Here is a 19105-nt window from a genome sequence, read left to right on the forward strand (position 1 = left end):
TCAGCGATACAAGCCACTGTGGGCCACTGAACCGATGGAAGTTGTGGGGAGCGATAAGGAGGTCTTCTGTGCCCATAAAGGGCTTCCCTCGCGGTGTTTTTTGGAATTGACTTTTCATTCCTTCATTAAGTTCAAGTTCAAGCCAAACAGTCAGAGTTCAATAGACTGGTTCACCACACTCTTCCTGGGCGTAGATCCCTGTAGTTCAGTGTCTATGATTTTATTGACAGGGCATAGTTCCCTATACTTGCCTTCCTTAGGTGTCACCTCATACCGTAGCTACCTCGCAGTTTAGGGACCCTAGAGTCTTCACGGTAATTGCTTCCACCTACCCGAGAGGGCCTAATCAACTGGCCTGCCGGCGTGTGTTCCCGTAAACATGCGGTCTCTCGGAACTGCAGCGTATTGGGCGCGAACAAAGTCTAGAAATTCTAAAGAGGCAACCACGTAGCGTCTCTTCAATGCCTGCGACAGCAACAAAGCAATGTGGCAACCTTAACAATATCTCGACTTACCCCCAAACTTCCGAGTTTCGACAACCCCAGAGTCGCCCAGCCGCCGAACAACTCAGCCCTGCCGAACGAGCCAGCTAAGTGGCCGAACAGGTCGATCAGGCAAATGAACGTGCATTACCACTTCGAGTGAGTAGTTAGGAAAGTAACAAACATTATAAGAATAACCTCGAATGTATTTAGAATAACAATTTGATGGAAGGTCGCCTGACGTGGCAATATCAGAGCTAATGTTAGGCATGTTTGTTCAGAAACAGATCCCGTCCTTGCTCCGAGCGATTTTTAGAAGTTTGACTTCCAGGCACGACTCGAAGCTCCTGAAAGATGAGGATAAGTGCAAATACATATAACGTATATTATAAGCGAGTCGTACATATAAGCGAGTCGTACAGTCTCCACCACGACGCGCCCTCCTTACACCTAACATCAATTTTTTCCACAACCCAATATGCCTCCTACTTCAAAGGAAGCCAGGATACTCTTAGCCCTTGAGGCTCTTCGAATCAATGAAAAATTAAGCCTCCGAGCTGCAGCTAAGCTCTACAACGTACCAGCTATGACTCTCTCTAACCGACGCGCCGGCCGGCCTGCACGACGCGATATAACACCCAATTCGAAAAAGCTGACTCAATCGGAAGAGGAAGCTATTGTCCGATATATTATTGAGCTATGTACGCGAGCTTTTCCACCAAGATTGCGTAGTGTAGATGATATGGCCAACCAACTGCTACGCGTACGCGACGCACCCCTGTTGGCAAGCTCTGGGCACATAACTTCGTCAAACGCCAGCCACAGCTCCGTACGCGTTTTAAGCGTAGATACGACTACCAGAGGGCTAAGTGTGAGGATCCAAAGGTCATTGCCGAGTGGTTTGCGCTCGTACGGAACACTAAGGCTAAGTACGGTATTGTAGATGACGATATCTACAACTTCGACGAGACTGGGTTTATGATGGGTATTATCTTCGCGGGCATGGTAGTTACGACCTCGGACGGCCTTAGTAAGGCGAAACTAGCCCAGCCTGGTAACCGCGAATGGGCAACGGTAATCCAGGGAGTTAATGCCCTCGGTTGGGCCATCCTCCTTTTTATCATCTTGGCCGCGCAGTACCACCTTGCCAACGAGGCACTAAGCAAGCGCAGGAGAGCCAAAAACACGTGTGCGGCTTGGAGGATCACTTACTGTGCAGGATGCACACGATCTACTAGACCAGAAGGCCGTGGGTGGGGAGGCAGTGGAAGAAACGCAGCTGGATGGTAGTGGTGTAGGGGTGCTCGTACAAAGGTTCAATGCTGTGTTGTATGCGGCAAGCCTGGCCATAATGCACGTACTTGCCAGGAGGCTGTAGAATCGTCTGATTCGGCTGTTTCTGATGTAATTAGAGTTGATTTCTAGTGTTGTTATGTTGCAATTGAGGATAGTTGTTGTAGGGTGGTGGAGACTGTACGACTCGCTTATATGTACGACTCGCTTATAATATTGTTACGTCCCAAGCGTAATACTCCTGTACAGGAACCACTGGGTGGTACCCGAGGTGCTGGGCACCTCAGCCAATCATTGGGCCAGGGATGGAAAGACCCATAAGCCCCCATACGACCAATCAGGAGGTGCTCAGTCTGATCAGTGGCCAAGACCACTGAGCACACTGAGCACATTGATCATGAAAGGTTGCTCAGTCTGCTCAGCCGCCAAGACCACTGAGCACACTGAGCAAGGTACAAAGATACTTCAGAAACATATGTAGATAGCTTCACATAAATAGGGGGGAGTGCCCAGCGCTCCCCATGTCGAGGAATCTGATTCCTCATGCAAGCAATCAAGTTCATTTGTCTACAATCTACTCTCAGTAGTTCTTTGTTAGAACAACCTGTTGTTGACAGTGAACCCGTGTCTGAGACGCTTGTCACAACCTTCGATCATCCTGTCATATTCACCTTCGGCGTACTGCCTTGCAGTCTGTATCCATTCCTGGTGCAGGTTGTAACAAATATACGTTAACGTGGTTTATAAGCGAAAGCGCCACACTCCCTGCACCCACACTGCAAATACAAGAACAATTCCACCAAAACAGCTCAAAACAATTAAAATTACTTGGAATTATCTTCCTCAGACGTTTCTACAACTATCTGACATGTGCGCGCATTATGACCAGGCTCGCCGCAGTTGCCACAACGTCGCGCACGCGTCTCGGTCCTCGGCTTCCGACCACTACCTACCTGCGTTTCCTCCATTATCTGCGCCTCAACATCTCTCTGACCCTGCAAATCCCGTGCATCTTGTACAGAGAGTGATCCTCCTTGCCGAACACGTTGCTTTTTGGCCCTTCGGCGCTTGCTTAGGGCTTCATTTGCTGCTCGGAGACTCTGGTTCTCTACCTTCAATAATGCTAACTGATGCATTATCCTGGACGTTCCTTTCGCAAGGACGTCAACTGCCTTTAAAATCTCAGTTGGAGAGCTATTCTGATGCTGTGCAATCCGAGACTTGATGATATTAGATTGTGAAGAGGCTTCAGTTGGGTTGTTTGGCGTTTTAGAGACCCATCATAAACCCCGTCTCATCAAAGTTGTAGATGTCCACCTCCAGAATACCATACTTCGCAATTGTGTTCCGTACAAGTGTAAACCAGCCGCCAATAACCTCTGGATCTTCGCTAGATTTGAAAGGATTTCCTCCTCGCTTGTCTGGTGTGGAAGATATGGCCAACCGATTGCTTACCGAACGCGATGCGGGACGCGTCGGCGCGCTCTGGGCGCACAACTTTGTTAAACGGCAACCAGAACTCACTACGCGTTTTAATCGGAAGTACGACTACCAAAGGGCCCTATGGTCGATAATATATTGAATAATAACAGACTCTTCTAGAGTAGTCAGCTTCCGCGAGTTGGCTGAAATATCGCGTCGTGATGGCTGACCCTGCTTGCGGCGACCCAGCTTCCGATGATCGACAGAATAGATCTTTGCTGCAGCTCTTAAGCTTAGTTTCGGGTCATTCTTCATCGCTTCGAGGGCCAAGATTATGCTACTTTCATCGTTTTTTTGAGGCATGTTCAGTAGTAGAGAAGGAGGATGAAGAAGGGAGATGTTACGTGTGGATCAATTGCGTGGCGCTTTCGCTTATAAACCACGTTATATTATTTACGGGGGATTAAAAATCAAAGTTTTTAGCATGGCTGTCTAGCGCCATGACAAGTGATATATCCATGAGATGAAAAGAACCAACATGGCATAACAGTCGTGGGGTGCGTGTCCTGGTCTGTTTTAAGCTTAACCAATCATTTTGTGCTTGTGGTCAACTTTTAGGCAGCCACTCCCGACCCCGCACTGCAGCCTACATTCGCAGGTCTTCCCACAAACAACACCAAGCAGAAATCTTGTTCTTATTCTTGTCCACCACACCTCGCATAGACATATACAACCATGGGTCGATACCATTGTCCGCTCTGCGGATGGCAAATATATGAGTCAAGGCCAATATCCTCATCATGGAATCACGAATTTCGCGGCCGTAAGTCACCCAACTGCGCGTACCTCATGAGGCCCCCCCCCTAATAAACTCGTTCCAAAGTCTGCCGCTGCTCAGTCAGCAACCGAACTAACCTCACAGGTGTTGGAAAACAGAACCGTGTTGCCTCTCGTTCCTTCGTCGCCCCACTAAACCCAGCTGGGCGATACGACGACCCTGGCTACAGGATTTCAGACCAAGACGCGGTTGGAACCCATTTTTGTGAAATCAACAACAAATTCGGATTCCCTGTACACAATATCTGTTGGAAGCTACTCGAGGAGGCCATCTACCCCAGCCCGGTGCCAATTGAAAGGTTGTTCGGTGTCTTGAAGTCTTTCGTATGGCCGTCGTTGTGCGTCGATGGGCGGCTTGATTGGCGCTGGAGAGAAATCTCGCAGTTAGCAGAGTGTTCATCGAAAGACTCATTCCCTTGGGATATCACCGCCAACGCGAGCACCGCTGATGTGCCGCCATTCACATCGGATCCTTATTTCGTCGACCTCCACGAGATACTGGGTGAGCGATACGGAGTCTACGATGTTCCTCTTGCCCCCGATAACCTGTTATCCGGCCTAGTGTCAGGAAACGATCCCTTCCTCTCCCTCCCGGAGGAGCTTTGCTCTGTTATTGCCTGCTATTTACCACTCCGTGACGCCCTCCATGTCCGTTTGGCATCGCGATCCTTTTGGCATCTTTTTGATCGTCAACAGTTTTGGCGTTCTCAATTTATGGGTCAAAATTCTGACCTTTCATGCCTGTTTGAACTTCATCGAGATCCATATCAAGGGGCCCGTGATTGGCGATTACTCTACCACCGGATTACCGACACCAGCAATGACTCGGATGAGGATGTCTGGAGCGGCCTTCGCAACAGAGGGCAAGCCTGGCAGAAGATATTGACTATTGTAGACATCCTGGGACTTTGTCCAACTCCAAACGCCGCGTTTACGAAGAGGGGTCATTTGGCACACTTGAAGCCCCGGCCAGACTGTATTCTACGAGTCGGGGGGAGTGCCGCAGAGTCCCTAGTCGGCACGGTGGGTCCGCTGCAAGTGGGATGTTTCCGAAAATCCGTACAATCTCTTGCTATCCCCAACGAGACAGTCCGAATATCTGCGTCAACCATAGATGTGGGATCCTTTACGTACATCTCCGGCTTGACCATTGTGTCGAGTTCGCAGACAGAAAGCGCTGGTCACCTGGGTCCCAAGGAAAGGGAGCGATCCGTAACCCTAAACGCTGCTGATCTACGGGGCCTCAACGTTGCGGTTGGTTTGAGAGGTATCCACGCTTTGCAGTTTGCGGATTCGGCAGGACTGACCCCTTGGCTGGGCGATCCTCATGATGCTGCAAAAACGACGAGGCTTGGGAGTGTATCAAATATTTCATCACTGGAAGTCTGGTCCGATGTACGTGAAAGGTTCTGATAAAAGAAGCGTGAAGCTAACAAGGCGTTGTAGGCATTCAGAATCGTCGAGATTGGTATCATGAAGAAGCAAAGTTCCGAGCTCAGCGACACAGAAAATATCTCAGACTTGAGAATTCTCGGAATATGGTACCCCGATATTCCCCCTTCTCAACTCAACCTGAATGAAGAGTGCTTCTTCTCTGCGAAAGCATTTGCGGAGGGATTCAGACCACTGTTCTGGACCCATTTCGGCGGCCCAGGTGGTGTGCATCTGAAAAGCCTACTGAGAATATATTGGAATCAGCCGGCCGAAACCATCACTTTTGCTTATGAAAACAAGGGGGTTCCATTGAGCTCTCAAAGCTTCGGTCGGGCACCAGAACCTGAATGGGACGACGACTCATCGTGTTTTGAGCCTGACACTCAATCGAGCACGTTTGTAATCGATGGACCTGGGGGAGAAAGAATTACCGCTGTCGAGATTTGCCAGAAGTACCGGAAGACTGGCAGAACATGGGAGTGTACAGAAGGAGTCCTAACTGGATTCAAGGTGAGTTAGCACGTCTGCAAACACCACACACCGTCTTGTTTGTGAAGCATAAGGGGCTAACATCACTTCAATCCCTAGGTTTTCACCAACCATGGACGATCCCACCTGTTCCGGGGTGTTGTAGACGCCTATCCGGAGGACTGGAGAGTTGAGACGAAGCGACTTGAAGTGCCTCCAGGGAGTGTAGTTACAGGGCTATACGGGTTTTCTGTTCGGAATTTGGGATATGGACTTGCAGCACTGGGGATTATCACCGAGTTGGAGGCTTGACTCCCAGCGCAATCGCTCAGAATTTCGGTCCAAGGCCATTCAGTTCACAAGCTTATTGGAGGTCCCCATTCGTTGAACAACAAATAAGCCAAAATAGATCCAAAGCAACACTAATCCCCATCTCACCAAAATTGTCCCCATCAGCAGTCCCGGCGCATTTCATCAGCGCCCCAAAATCCGCGCCATAACCCGCGTCAGCTTCTCACCCCAGCCATCACCACCCCCAACATTATCACATCTCCAAGCAACCACCCGATCAGGCCTCACCAAAACAGCACCCCTTTCCCCGACGCCCCTCTTCCTACCCCAGTCAAAAAACACATCTCGGTAGTCCTCCCTCCACCCAATACTGTGAACCACCACCTCAACCCCCAACAACCCCTTCACCATCCCGGCCGCCTCTACCCATCCCTTCTTGCCACCAATCCCAGTAAAGAGGGTAAACTTCCCCTTCCCAGCCAAATCATGCGTCGAAATCATCGGTTCCTTCGACCCCGCTGCTGGAGCTCTCAGCCAGGCGTGTGGAAGCCTCGAGCCGGGGTAGGTACTCTCGCGATAGTAAAGATCGGCGTGTTCGGGAGGTCCTGTGTTGGTCGGAGGGGGGCCAGTCTCATCATCGGGGTACAAAGCATCAGACTGGTAGAGCTGGTTCATCTCTATCCCGAAACCGTGTCTTTCCACGTCCAACCCCTCGACCAAATTCTGGAATGCGAGACGTAGTTCCTCGCCTTGGGCTGTGTCATCACCCAGACGGGATAGGACCTGCAATTTGTCGGCTGTGTCCGGGTTGGGGACACCGAGAAGAGAAAACAGTTTGGCGTGCATACGACCTGTGTCGTTGGCGCGTTTGACGATTGCTTTACCGATAGGCTGTCGCTCCGCGGTGTAGGAATCCAAAAGGGAAAGGGAAGCAAGGGATTGGTGTACGAAACCGATTTTCCACGCGAGGTTGTACGCGTCTTGGATGCTCGTGTTGGAGCCTAGGCCGTTGAAGGGGGGGTGGCGGTGGACGGCGTCGCCTAGGCAGAAGATGTTGTTTTTGCCGGGGGTGGTGTATCTTTCGGCGTAGGTCTCGTTGATTTTCCAGGTGGAGAGGCGTTTGAGGGTGACTTTGACGGAGGGGTCGCCGATGAGGTCGTGGACGTGGGAGAGGATTTCGGATGGGGTGGCGGTGATGGCGGTGATGTTTGGTTTGGCGAGCATGACGAAGACCCATTGGGTGAAGGGTTTGACGAAGCGGGCGATGGCGAGGGAGCAGAAGTCTGGTTGGGATTTGGTGGGGTGGAGGAGAATATGGATGAGGCCTGGGGAGTGGGGGGTGAGGAGGTGGTTGAGGTCTGCGTCGACAAAGACGTTGAGGGCGAGGCCGCCGCCGGGGGTGTCGTTGAAGGGGAGTTGTAGCTCGCGGGCTACCACGCTACGTGCCCCGTCGGCACCACAGAGAAACTTGGAGATGACGGTGATTTTCTGGTTGGTTAGGACGTCTTGGATTACGGAGTGGACTTTGGAGGTTGTTTCGTCTTGATGGAATGAGACAAATTGGCAGTCCCAGCGGAGGTGGAAGCCGTTTTGTGTTGCTACGCGGAGAAGGATGGGCTCTAGCACTGACTGAGGGAGATCAGCCTGTTCGCATGGACTCGCCTTTTTGAACTCTCCCTATGGCAATCAGTACCCGTTCTGCAGGCGGTCAGTTGGGAGACGCACATATCTGTTCGGATCTGTCCCGCAGTTGTACGTCCGGGAGAGTTCCTCTCCCCCCATGGTGGTGCAAATTCTCGAGTACATCAACAGTTCCTTGGGAGTTGCAAGTTGACGACATTCCTCCTCGAGTCCAACATCGCGAAGGCATTCTGGACTCTGTTAGCTTAAGTTCGTGTATAGATGTCAAGCTTCATGTACATGCCAAAGGTTGCATTGTTTGTGTAGTGTGACCGGGGCGTCCTCACAGTCGACGACGCCTTGCTTATGATCAATCCCGTCACCCCTAAGTTTGCGCACTGTTAGCTTTCGCTGTCTGGTGTAATGCTTTCACGCGTTATGCTCACCGTAGTTGGTCAAGAAGCATGCAAGGCTTGCTCCTGCTGGGCCGGCGCCCACAATGAGAACATCGGTTTCAATCTGCACCATGATGGATGGTCGACGCCTAGGTCATGTACCACTGGTACCCTCTGGAATGGACGATGAAGCACCCTGTTGTTACCAAACGCGATTACTTGCAAATGATCTCACCAACTATTTCAGACGCATTTCATCACCGTCTCCGCACGCTGTGTTTCAACCCCGCAGTGGTGTTTTCAACGTCTCACTCGGGGTCTACAAATCCACAACTCGGGTCCATCACCACTGTAAGTGATAAACATCACTCTCACAGAGCCTCGCTAGAATGAATGAGACGACTACACCATACTGACCTCCTTATCATCAGCGCCCACCATGACATCCAACGCTCGACTTGCCCAGCTTTCACACACCATCCTGGAAAAGACCAAGATCGTAACGGACCATTTAGCCTCCCACAATCTCACAGCACCATCGTGGGACGTTGACGGCGCAGTCGACTTTCCCATCCCAGAGTCCGCCGGCGAGGCATACACGGCAAGGGTAGACCTAATCGCAGCCACCAAAGAGCTCCACGACCTCACCCTCGGTCCCAAGCAGGGACTTTCATGGCTGTCATGGGATGTAAGCCGTGCCCCCTACCATTCCTCTCCACCCTGCCTCCAAAACTGACAAAAGTCACCAGTTCATAAACAACCTCTCCCTCCAAGCGATCTGGGAATTCCGCGTCCCCGAATTTGTCCCCCTCACCGGCTCCATCTCCTTCGAAGACCTAACCGCCAAAGTCGTCGCCGCCAACGACTTCAAAATCGGCGTCATGAACCTCCGGCGCTTGATCCGCCACGCGATGCTGAACCACATCTTTATCGAGCCGAGAAAAGGTTTCGTCGCTCACACGAGCGTGTCGAGGATGTTGCTGGAGGATGAACCGATGGCTAACTGGGTTGGGTACATGTGTCGTGATCTGTGGAAGCCAGCTGCTCACGTTGTTGACGCGATGAAGAAGTGGCCTGGGAGCGAGGAGCCGACGGAGACGGCGGTGAATCACGCGTTTGAGCAGAGCTTGCCGTGGTACGATTACTTGCAGTCGGTGCCGGAGAAGGCGAGGAGGTATAACCTTGCGATGAAGCTGCATAGTGGAAATGAGGGGTTTTCGGTGGGGCATACGGTGAGGGGGTATGCTTGGGGGAAGTTGGGGGAGGCTACGGTTGTGGATGTAAGTCTTTTTCCACGCTGCGGTGCTGAGGGATGGAGTACTGATAGCGAGAACAGATGGGCGGGAACCAAGGGTTCGTCTCTTTCGCCATAGCGGAGGCCTTTCCCAAGCTGAAATTTGTGGTGCAAGACACGGAGGGCATGAGAAAGCCAGAGGCTATGGGACCGATGCCAGCTCACCTTGAAGAAAGGGTCACACGGACTGTACATGACTTTTTCGAGCCGCAGACGGTTGTGGCTGATGTCTACTTCTTCCGATGGATATTCCACGGTTTCTCGGACAAGTACAACATCAAGATACTTCGGGCGCTGCGACCGGCGCTGCGCAAAGGAGCAAAGGTGGTCATCAACGACGGCACACTGCCAGAGCCACTGACGGCAAGCTACCTACAGGAACGCAACATCCGCACCATGGACGCCTTCAACCAGGTAACAGTGAACGCAAGGGAGAGGGAAATTGATGACTGGAGCGAGCTGTTCAGACTGGCTGATGAGCGGTACAAGTTCACGGGGGCGTGGAAGCCAGAAAACAGCCACATGTGGTTTATTGAGGCGGAATGGACCGGATAATGTGTACCTATTTTTCAATCATCTCAATACAAGCCTTCGCAAATCTAAAGTTAAGTCCAGAGGAAGTGGTCAGCGCCGGGAATCTGGCGATGTCCAGCGATAGGGAAAGATTTGACAATCTTGTCCAGCTCCTCCTTCTCCTCCGTGGTGATCTCCACAACCGTCGAGTTCTCAATGACACGGTCCGCGCGGGTAGCTCCCGGAATAGGAATGATTTCACCGACGTCACCAGTGTTGGAATAGGACCTGATCCAAGCAAGTGCGAGCTGCGCCGGCGTCACCCCCTTCTTCTCGGCAAACGCCTTGACCTTGTCAACAAGCTCGAGGTTCTTGGCAAAGTTCTATAAAAAAAGGGGGTATCAGTAATAATAACACCGTGGGAAGAACTCATGGTCCCTTACCTCGGGCTGGAATCTTCCAAACATATGCCTGTTATCTCCCTGAGGAATATCCTCAACCTTCTTGATTTGACCCGTCAAGAAGCCGTATCCAAGAGGAGCGTAGCTCAGCAGTACAACACCACACTCCTTAGCCGCCTTGGCCACGCCATTGGTAAGGATCTCACTGCTCCAGAGCGAGAATTCAACCTCGGCATGGGTGATGGGCACCACAGCGGCAGCCTTGCGGATCGTCTCGGCCCGAACCTCGGACAGACCCACAGAGCCGATCTTGCCCTCGTCCTTGAGCTGCTTGAGAGCACCGACCGTCACCTCGACGGGGATGTTCTGATCCATCCGGGCAGGGCCGAAGACATCAATGAACTTGACGCCCCCGAGGATGGCGTTGCATTCCTCCCAGCTGGCGCGCACGCCCTCGGGTGAGCAGCTGGGGGAGTAGGTTGTCGGATCGAAGCAGGCCCGGATGAAAAGGGTCACCTTTTCCGCATCCTCGGGGTACTTGGTGAAGTACCGGCGTAGGAGGTGAAGGCCGGCTGTGGGGGGGTCGGGGGGCAGTCCGTAGACGGAAGAAGTCGACCAGATGGTGGCGCCGGCGTTGATGGCGGCCTTCATGGCCTCGAAGGCTTGTTCATCCGAAGGCTTGTTGGGGCGCCATGTGTATCCTAGGAGGCCAAGACCGGTATGAGGGAGGGGCGACATGATGAGATAGATGCACGAGATGGGTAATGATAAGATAACAGAGTGTTGTAGATAGTGGTGTTCGATTCTGCGGATTTCGGGTCATTCAGGTCACATCGTCTTAAGAAGATTACGGTGGGTTTGTCACACGTTCTTAGAACCTAACCCCGCTCCTTCACTGTTCCAAAGTCGGGGTTGCCAATTGCCTCATAGGGCTGCGTTGGATGCCTTCCCCTCCTTTGTCTCGGCCAACACCCCTTATCCCCGGACGTTAAATCCAGGATAGAAGCTGATGAGCTACCAAGGTACAAGCCAGCGGGCCGGACCCGAGTTCAACGCCACCCGCCTTACATCCGTACATCCGACAGCGTCGCGCATATAGGGGGGGTACCTAATCCAAAACTCCGAACAAGGCAGGTCGATTCTTCCACCCCCTTTCCATCCCTTTTTATTCACATCATGGTTGCCTTTGATCCTTCACGCCTGGGCGTGAACTTCACCTCCCAGACCCACAGCGACACATATGCCCAGATTGATCCTTCCGGCATTACCCCCGCGCCATGCATCGGAAGGACAGTCCTCGTTACCGGCGCCGCCAAAGGCATTGGTCGAGCTATTGTTGCGTCTTACGCCAAGGCGGGGGCCAATCGCATCGCCATCACCGCCCGCGGGGACGTATCCGCCACCCATGCCGAGGCCCTCCAAGCAGCTGCAAAGGCGGGAAGAGACAACGTTGAATTTCTTATCCTCCGGCTGGACGTCAACAACCATGACACCATCGAGGCATGCGCCCAGGAGCTGGCCTCTAGGTGGGGGCACATTGACATTCTTGTCAACAATGCGGGATACCTGGCACCATTTGTGCCATTGGGCGAAGGGGACAAGGATGACTGGTGGTTGACGTGGGAGGTCAACGTGCGTGGTGTCTACTGGGTCATTCGTGCGCTTCTACCTCTTATCCTGAAGAGCAAGGACAAGACGATTGTCAATCTCACCTCGGTCGGAGCCCTGGCGCTGACCCCCGGTGCGAGTGCCTATCAGCCGTCTAAGCTGGCGGTTCTGCGTTTGTCCGAGTATCTGATGGTGGATTACGAGTCCAGGGGCCTGCTGGTGTACTCTGTTCACCCGGCGTCAGCGGCGACTGATCTCGCTAACAATATGCCAGCAGAAATCGTTCAAGGTTGGTCGTCACCCCGCAGAACGTTTGAGGTTATATGCCGCAGCTGACAAGAGTTGGACGGCAGCTGTGTGTCATGATACTCCTGAGCTGGCCGGTGATAGCATTGTGTTTCTGACCAGCGAGCGACGGGAGTGGTTGGCTGGGAGATATATCAGCTGCGCTTGGGATATGCCTGAGCTGATGGCCAGGAGAAAGGAAATCGTAGAGAAGGATCTATTGAAACTTCAGGTCCGGTTTCAATGAAGTTATCTAGCCGAGGCCAAGCTTTTATTAGGCTTCTTGGCGTGAAGCTTGTTTGAGAGATGGGGTTGAATCGCGTTGGGTCCACTGCGGGAATACACAATTTCTACCCACTTGTCCCACAAAGAGGGGATCTCACGATGTAAACAATGAGGGTTGTTGCCTACATAGTTTACGATTGCATCGCTTCTGGTACCGTGCATCTTTTACGTCATCTCTGCTTATATATTCTGTTTGTTTGATGGCGATGACCGGTTGTGATGAGCCCGGCACGGGTTTAAGCCAAGTTGCGTTCTTTATTCGCAGAGCCCTCCTTTGCACCCAGTATGTGCGCTAAGACAAACCAACTGCAGAAGAGGCGAAGCTTGCATTCCATTCGTCTCTACTCTATTGTCATCATAGCTAAACATCTTTTCTTTGCCTCCAGTTGGCGGCGGGTTAGGGTTCTGCCCGAGAAACCAAGACAAACTCGGGTCCTGAACCCACCTTGGTGTTGACTGTCCTGAGAAATCAACATCACAGAACTCAGGTCTGTCCTTCGCTCGGTGGTTCATAGCAGTTAATAGATAGCCAATTGATTCATGGTCAGTGCACATTCAGTCCATCTTGCAGATTTCCAAGTACAGCATTTGCCGTGTCGAAAATAACTGCAATCATATCATGGAGCGTTTCCCTCGCACATCTGAAGACGCCGACAAACTCCTCAAGCTATCGGACCTACTCCGTGACGCGGCCCTGACTGTCAAGGAAGAGTGGAGCAAAGAAGTCTTTGACGAACCATCAAACATTCCCAACGGCAAAGCAAGCGGTGGACACCACAGTCATGAAGCAACAGCCAGGATCCTCCCCAGTCGAAAGCTCTGGGACGCCGAGAGGACAATCGAGGCTGTTTCGGGGGTTTTAGTCGAGCTAGTCTCAGAGCCACACCAACGGATCCAGCAGGTGCTAACCCAATACATGGAATCAAGGGCTCTGTTCATTGCGGCTGAGCGCAGGATCCCGGATTTGCTTGCCGAGGCGGGTGAGGGGGGGTTGGATGTTGAGACTTTGGGGCGAAAGACCAAGATTGAGTACCGGAAATTGGGTAAGTCCTTTTGATATCAGGAAGTAGCCATCAGTTAAGAGAGAGAACTGAGACGTCAAAAAGCTCGTATCTTGCGTACACTCTGCGCAATCCACATCTTCACTGAAGTCGCCGAGGGCCGCTTCGCCAACAACCGCATTTCCGCTTCGCTGGTGCAAAACCCTGGTCTTCGGGCTTATGTGCAATTATTGTAAGATGAACCCCCCCTCTCTCCCTCACTGACGCGCCTACTGACACCGGATGCAACAGCGGTCTGCACGTGTCCGCGGCGGCGGAGCATCTACCCCGCTACCTTGTCGGGCCGAAGGGCGCGTCTTACAAGGTGGAGGAGACGGCGTTCCATCACGCCATGGGGACTGACAGGCCTCTTTGGGAGTGGATGACACAGCGACTGCCTTCGGATCAGGTCACTTCTGATGGGCCTGGGTACCCTGGTGTGCCCGAGTTGGCGAACTTTCCTGTCTCGTTTGATCACAAGGGTCTGGTAGGGAGGCCGGAGTTGGAGAACTTTGCTTTGGCTATGTTGGGGGGTGGTCAGGCGTCGGGTACTGCGCATGCGTATGGTGAGATATTGTTACCCGCTTATGCTAGGTTGGTGGGGCGAACAAGTACACTGACTGGGAGGTAGATTTTCCGTGGGGTGAACTTGGAGATGGGCTGGTTGTGGATGTCGGCGGTGGAGTTGGTACGTATTTTCGCGTCCATGGTAAGACACCTGGTAGCTGACAGCCAACAGGGGGGTTCGTCTTGCAACTCCTACCAATCTATCCCCGGCTCAAGTTTGTCGTTCAAGACCGGCCGGAAAACGTGGAGAGGGGCGAACGCGAGATATTCCCGGCTAAAGCCCCTGATGCCTTGGCTGCAGGGAGAGTCAAGTTCATGCCCCATGATTTCTTTACTGAAAACCCAGTGAAGAACGCGGATGTCTACTGGCTACGCGGAATTCTGTAAGATTTGGTCCCTTTTTGTTCTGTGCTCTACTGTCTAACAGTTCTAGACATGACTGGTCCGATGATTACTGCGTGAGCATTCTCAAAGCTGTCAAGGCTTCCATGGGCCCCAAATCAAGAATTCTGATATGTGATCCCGTCATGAATACCACTTTTGGCTGCGATGAGATTGAAGCAGCACCGAGTCCGCTCCCGGCAAATTACGGGTACCATGTCCGTTATTGCCACAACCGGGATATTGGTCTCATGGCGACCATCAACGGGATTGAGAGGACTCCTTCCGAGTTCAAGGCCTTGTTCGAGGAAGCTGGGCTGCGCCTGGTGAAGTTCTGGGATACAAGGAGCATGGTCGGGATTACTGAGGCTGGTTTATGAACAAAGAACTAATTTGTATATGTTGTCCTACAACTGTTGCTTAGATGATGAAAGCTGTGAAAACAGAAATGTGTATCCGCGTGTGCAGAGCTGTCTATGGAAGTGTGAATCTAAAAATCCGCCAAAATTGTGAGATCTGCCATCCTGATTACAAGTAAGAAAATTGTTGTCGACAGTGGGGTTGAAGGAGCCGCTCAGCTAGGTAAGGAACTCAACGCCAAGCGTCCAGAGATTGGGGAATGGGGTGATACGAGCTGAAAACGCCGCGTGGGTCGAACTTGTTCTTGACCGCGGTGAGGCGCTGCTGGCGCCACTTCTCGCGTCCGTACAGCTGTGAAAGAGGCTCATCGCCATGAGCATAGTTTTGGTAGATGTGAGTCTCCTTGTATCCAGAAATCTTGGGCTGGGCAAAGTGATCCCTCCAGCGCTTGGCAAAAGCATCCGCAGCCTTTGAAACAGAGGTGTCGTCAAAGGCAATTTCAAACTCGACGAGATGCTCAACACCATCACGGTGGGGGAAGGCGCTGTAATCGTCGGGAAGCTTCTTGATACCTTGCTGAGCAAATGTCTCGACCAAGAAGGTGCTGGAGTTGGCAGCCGGGTTGGCCTTGATGAAATCTCCGAACTCGCTCCACAGCCGTACAAATGAGGGGGCGTCCAGCCGCTTGGTGCCCAGGCCGTACATGACGTGGTTCTGGCCCTTGGCGCACTTGATCAAGGTGATGCCACCGGCACCCTTGATGGGGAGCTCGTCCCAAGAGTACATGTTTTCTTCGACGGAAAGGCTGTAGTTCTGGAAGTGGCGAGTGTACTTGCGTCCCTCTTCCCGGGGGCCGGCATAGACGAGGTTAAGCGCCACAATGGTCTGTCACGAACATGTTAGTGCTAATCTTTCATCCAAGATCACCACCTATAGGTGGGTACTCACCTCGAGAGTGCTAGGATCAACACTGCCAACCAGAATCAAAGACAGTGGCGCAGGGAGCGGGACAAGAGCGTTCATGTCGTCAATGATCTTCTTGACCTTATCGACGCTGAAGGCCAGGTTTGCCTCGTAGTGCATCCCACCGTTCACAGCGGGATATGTCTGAAATGTGGTTTCGATGACAACGCCAAAGTTCTGGCCAGCACCACGTACGGCCCAGAACAAGTCCTTGTTGACCTTTTCCGAAGCCTCAATCACAGTGCCGTTCCACAGAGCCAGGCGAACCTTGCGCACGTTGTCGCTTGTTAAACCGTGGAGACCCTGCAGCCTGCCGACACCACCGCCCAACATGGCTCCAGTTGCCCCAACGCAGGGACAGGACCCGGTAGCTGGTTGAAAGATGTTAGATCAAGAATGGAGTTTGCAGATGGAGTTGCTTTGACTTACTGACTTGTCTTCCAGCAGCCGCCAGAGGCCGAATCAAGTCCAAAAAGGTGGCACCGCTGCCAATGGTGGCCGTCCCGTCAGCGTTGACCCTGGAGTAGTTGAACTTCTCCATGTTGATCATGACCACATTTTGTGCGGCAGCGAGCTCGATAGAATAGCCATGCCCACCTGACTTGGCGAGAAACGAGATGTTGTTGCTTGTCATGTACCGAAGCTGTCATGCGTTAACTGAAAGTGTTCCAACAGCTTGTGGTGATGAAAACACACCCCCTCAGAAAGGACTTGCTCCGTCTCTGGAAGAAACACTTGGTTGAAGCTTGGAGCCATGTAGGCGTTCCATCTCTGGGACTTCTCTCCAAAGGACGGCCAAGACGAGTTGAAAACCGAGTCGTCTATGGAGGTAGGCCAGCCGGTCTCTTGGCGCTCGAACCCGGCCCAGTGGACTGGTAAAGCCCCACTGATGACAGGCGAGGCGGCCCACAAAAGGGAAACGAGAGAACGAACGACGTTGCTGCTGCCAACCATGTTGACGGAAACGACTGACAGATGACACTAGGTGTACAAGAGAGGTGAGTCTGAACGACCTGAAGAATTCTTGAAATCTAGCGTCTATGACATGGCTTTTATGTTACTCTCGACTCGTTCGCCTCCTGACCGTGCAAGCCATTAGCTATCAAGGAGCTGACAGGTAGGGCTGAACGCTCGCCTGTTGGCATGACCGGTCTTGGCTTCGCCGCAGGGCTTCCCAGGCTATCGCCCTGACTGCTTGGTTTTTCCTTGGTATCCCGTCTGGTTGGGAAGATTACCATCATGATCCTCCGGAAATCGGCGGATGTGTAGCTGGCCAATGATCGTGCAGGATCTCACGGTGAACAAGCCGTTGGGAGTAAGGCTGCCGCCCCTTGTTCGGTAGAGGGACCCGAGTTGCACTTCAAAAGTGCTGGAACGCCCAATTCCGTGAATGCACGACCTGGCGCAGCAAGCTCCCACGCCGCAAGAGTGAGACGACGGATGAAATTTGAAGGTATTACTTGCACGAGGGAGAGTTCCTTGTTGCGATGCTCGACGGCTGGATCTAGTGGTCTCTTGGTATCGAGAATCCGCAGGTAGATCAGCCAATGCCCACTCAACGCAGGTCCTAGCCGAGGTAGGTCCTGCAGCCACCGCATTACGGGTAGGTCCCAGCCATGTGGTAGCTAATATTACGATTTGACTTCTATGACACCTGACCATGTGTTTTCCATGCTTCCTTCGCCCCTGTAACTTCCTTTGCCCTGGTACCGAAACCATGACCTTCACCACTGACGACGCTATTGCCCTGGTTGGCAAGATTGAGGCAGCCATCGGCAGTCCTCACGCACTCGCGTCAATCCGGGATGACGCGGTACGCTGTAAGCTGAGAGACGCAGCCTCCAAACTGAGCCTCGCCTTGGAAACGCATAACGATGTGATTCACAGGATTGCCTACTCGGTGTGTCAGCACGGAGAAACCCCTTTCCAAGCCACACGCTTCGCTGACACACGACCTCATCTAGCCGATGCAACTAGCCCTTGCCCGTGTGGGTGTCGATACTGGTATTTTCCGGTTTCTTGTGGTCAATAATGGCACCTCATCGGTTGAGCTTGCACGGGAGAGGAAGGTCGACCTAGTGTTAACACGTAGGAGCACATAACTATCACACCCGGAGTTTCTATCCGTGCTAACTCCGTGACAGAACGGCTGTTGAGGTACTACCAGTCCGTCGGCATGATTTTGCAAAAGGGGCCAGATGAGTTCGCCCCCAATAATGTCACGGAAGCATTAGCGTGGGAGGGTGGGCGAGCTGGCATCTGCTTCCAATCTGACCTGGTTGCCCAGTCCCTCCTGGCCTTTCCCCAGTTTCTTCGAGAAACCGACTATGCCAACCCCACTAACGCAAAGTATACACCGTTCAATCTGGGACTGCAAAACGAGCAGACACTGTTTGATTGGATCAAGGATCACCCGGACACCCTCCATCACTTCAACACATGGATGTCGGTGCAGAGGGATCCTCGGTCGACCTTTTTGGATGTGTTGCCGTTTGACCAGGAGTTTGCAAAGGATTCAAACGACGAGACGGTTGTTTTTGTTGATATTGGCGGCTCGCGAGGCCACCAGTGCATTGCGTTGAGACGGCGATATCCGAACTTGCGAGGGCGTGTGGTTCTGCAGGATCTCCCTCATACGATTGAGCAAGTCAAGACGGATCCTCTTCCAGGGTTCGACAACATTGAGACAGATGTTCATGATATGTTTTCCTCTCAGACCATCAAAGGTATTGCTCTTACTGTTCTCCCTGATATTCTAAGCTCACAAGTCTATAACAGGCGCCCGGGCATACTACTTCCGAAATGTCTTCCATGACTGGCCCGATGACAAGTGCCAAGCTATTCTTGAGAGCCTCAAGCCAGCGTTGTCCAAAGACTCCGTGGTGTTAATTGACGACATTGTTGTGTCAAGCGTTGGGGCTCCATGGAGGGTGACGTTGGGAGACATGACAATGGCTGTCTGTTTGGCGGCCATGGAACGTACCGAGGCGGAATGGCGGAGACTTGCAAGCTCAACAGGGTTCGAAGTGGTCAAGATTTTGAAGTATAGGGAGGAGTATGAAGACTCGGTAATCGTCTTGAGAGTGGCATAGCTCATTCTTGAGAGATGGAAGAGCAACTGAAAATTCCGTGGAAGGCTTCGACTATCCTACCTAGAGCTTCAAGC

At 52.4% G+C, this 19105-nt stretch overlaps 8 protein-coding genes across 8 annotated transcripts; 5 read left to right on the forward strand and 3 right to left on the reverse strand.

Moving 5' to 3' along the window:
- Positions 1-3860: 3860 nt before the first annotated feature.
- QC762_511110 (uncharacterized protein) lies at positions 3861-8233 on the forward strand. Its single transcript, XM_062891508.1, has 5 exons — positions 3861-4020; positions 4081-5429; positions 5481-5978; positions 6057-6361; positions 6524-8233. The coding sequence occupies exons 1-4, from the start codon at positions 3933-3935 to the stop codon at positions 6246-6248; spliced, it is 2127 nt and encodes a 708-aa protein (XP_062742851.1). The 5' UTR covers positions 3861-3932; the 3' UTR covers positions 6249-6361; positions 6524-8233.
- On the reverse strand, positions 6411-8375 carry QC762_511100 (uncharacterized protein; the record flags this gene model as incomplete). Its single annotated transcript, XM_062891507.1, has 4 exons — positions 6411-7904; positions 7953-8098; positions 8152-8232; positions 8294-8375. 4 exons carry the CDS (start codon positions 8373-8375, stop codon positions 6411-6413), a joined length of 1803 nt encoding a protein of 600 aa, XP_062742852.1.
- A 306-nt stretch (positions 8376-8681) lies between these two features.
- Positions 8682-10091, forward strand: QC762_511090 (uncharacterized protein; the record flags this gene model as incomplete). Its single annotated transcript, XM_062891506.1, has 3 exons — positions 8682-8930; positions 8992-9522; positions 9579-10091. The coding sequence occupies 3 exons, from the start codon at positions 8682-8684 to the stop codon at positions 10089-10091; spliced, it is 1293 nt and encodes a 430-aa protein (XP_062742853.1).
- On the reverse strand, positions 10064-13862 carry QC762_511080 (uncharacterized protein). The gene is made up of 3 exons (XM_062891505.1): positions 13538-13862; positions 10493-13473; positions 10064-10432 (listed from the first exon to the last, which is right to left on the reverse strand). Exons 2-3 carry the CDS (start codon positions 11186-11188, stop codon positions 10142-10144), a joined length of 987 nt encoding a protein of 328 aa, XP_062742854.1. The 5' UTR covers positions 11189-13473; positions 13538-13862; the 3' UTR covers positions 10064-10141.
- Positions 11420-12801, forward strand: QC762_511070 (putative secondary metabolism biosynthetic enzyme). The gene is made up of 2 exons (XM_062891504.1): positions 11420-12347; positions 12412-12801. Exons 1-2 carry the CDS (start codon positions 11627-11629, stop codon positions 12588-12590), a joined length of 900 nt encoding a protein of 299 aa, XP_062742855.1. The 5' UTR covers positions 11420-11626; the 3' UTR covers positions 12591-12801.
- Positions 13248-14996, forward strand: QC762_511060 (uncharacterized protein; the record flags this gene model as incomplete). The annotated part of the gene is made up of 6 exons (XM_062891503.1): positions 13248-13671; positions 13735-13861; positions 13921-14234; positions 14300-14356; positions 14408-14618; positions 14669-14996. The coding sequence occupies 6 exons, from the start codon at positions 13248-13250 to the stop codon at positions 14994-14996; spliced, it is 1461 nt and encodes a 486-aa protein (XP_062742856.1).
- A 29-nt stretch (positions 14997-15025) lies between these two features.
- On the reverse strand, positions 15026-17332 carry QC762_511050 (uncharacterized protein). Its single transcript, XM_062891502.1, has 4 exons — positions 16636-17332; positions 16369-16582; positions 15925-16310; positions 15026-15861 (listed from the first exon to the last, which is right to left on the reverse strand). The coding sequence occupies exons 1-4, from the start codon at positions 16891-16893 to the stop codon at positions 15208-15210; spliced, it is 1512 nt and encodes a 503-aa protein (XP_062742857.1). The 5' UTR covers positions 16894-17332; the 3' UTR covers positions 15026-15207.
- A 119-nt stretch (positions 17333-17451) lies between these two features.
- Positions 17452-19092, forward strand: QC762_511040 (uncharacterized protein). Its single transcript, XM_062891501.1, has 4 exons — positions 17452-17839; positions 17904-18027; positions 18084-18665; positions 18718-19092. The coding sequence occupies exons 1-4, from the start codon at positions 17600-17602 to the stop codon at positions 19029-19031; spliced, it is 1260 nt and encodes a 419-aa protein (XP_062742858.1). The 5' UTR covers positions 17452-17599; the 3' UTR covers positions 19032-19092.
- Positions 19093-19105: the final 13 nt, after the last annotated feature.

The sequence above is a fragment of the Podospora pseudocomata genome, chromosome 5 (genome assembly GCF_035222375.1).
Source record: "Podospora pseudocomata strain CBS 415.72m chromosome 5, whole genome shotgun sequence".
Lineage (NCBI taxonomy): Eukaryota > Fungi > Ascomycota > Sordariomycetes > Sordariales > Podosporaceae > Podospora > Podospora pseudocomata.

What these genes read in the sequence shown, in the direction of transcription:
- QC762_511040 (XM_062891501.1), top strand. Translation starts at nt 17,600, where the DNA reads ATGTGTTTTCCATGCTTCCTTCGCCCCTGTAACTTCCTTTGCCCTGGT. An exon ending in TTCACAGGATTGCCTACTCG is followed by an intron (nt 17,840 to 17,903) that starts GTGTGTCAGCAC and finishes GACCTCATCTAG; the next exon opens with CCGATGCAACTAGCCCTTGC. An exon ending in GGTCGACCTAGTGTTAACAC is followed by an intron (nt 18,028 to 18,083) that starts GTAGGAGCACAT and finishes ACTCCGTGACAG; the next exon opens with AACGGCTGTTGAGGTACTAC.
- QC762_511110 (XM_062891508.1), top strand. Translation starts at nt 3,933, where the DNA reads ATGGGTCGATACCATTGTCCGCTCTGCGGATGGCAAATATATGAGTCA. An exon ending in GAATCACGAATTTCGCGGCC is followed by an intron (nt 4,021 to 4,080) that starts GTAAGTCACCCA and finishes CTCGTTCCAAAG; the next exon opens with TCTGCCGCTGCTCAGTCAGC. An exon ending in CACTGGAAGTCTGGTCCGAT is followed by an intron (nt 5,430 to 5,480) that starts GTACGTGAAAGG and finishes AAGGCGTTGTAG; the next exon opens with GCATTCAGAATCGTCGAGAT.
- QC762_511080 (XM_062891505.1), bottom strand. Translation starts at nt 11,188, where the DNA reads ATGTCGCCCCTCCCTCATACCGGTCTTGGCCTCCTAGGATACACATGG. An exon ending in TTGGAAGATTCCAGCCCGAG is followed by an intron (nt 10,433 to 10,492) that starts GTAAGGGACCAT and finishes CTTTTTTTATAG; the next exon opens with AACTTTGCCAAGAACCTCGA.
- QC762_511050 (XM_062891502.1), bottom strand. Translation starts at nt 16,893, where the DNA reads ATGGTTGGCAGCAGCAACGTCGTTCGTTCTCTCGTTTCCCTTTTGTGG. An exon ending in AGCAAGTCCTTTCTGAGGGG is followed by an intron (nt 16,583 to 16,635) that starts GTGTGTTTTCAT and finishes AACGCATGACAG; the next exon opens with CTTCGGTACATGACAAGCAA. An exon ending in GGCTGCTGGAAGACAAGTCA is followed by an intron (nt 16,311 to 16,368) that starts GTAAGTCAAAGC and finishes TCTTTCAACCAG; the next exon opens with CTACCGGGTCCTGTCCCTGC.
- QC762_511070 (XM_062891504.1), top strand. Translation starts at nt 11,627, where the DNA reads ATGGTTGCCTTTGATCCTTCACGCCTGGGCGTGAACTTCACCTCCCAG. An exon ending in GCCAGCAGAAATCGTTCAAG is followed by an intron (nt 12,348 to 12,411) that starts GTTGGTCGTCAC and finishes GTTGGACGGCAG; the next exon opens with CTGTGTGTCATGATACTCCT.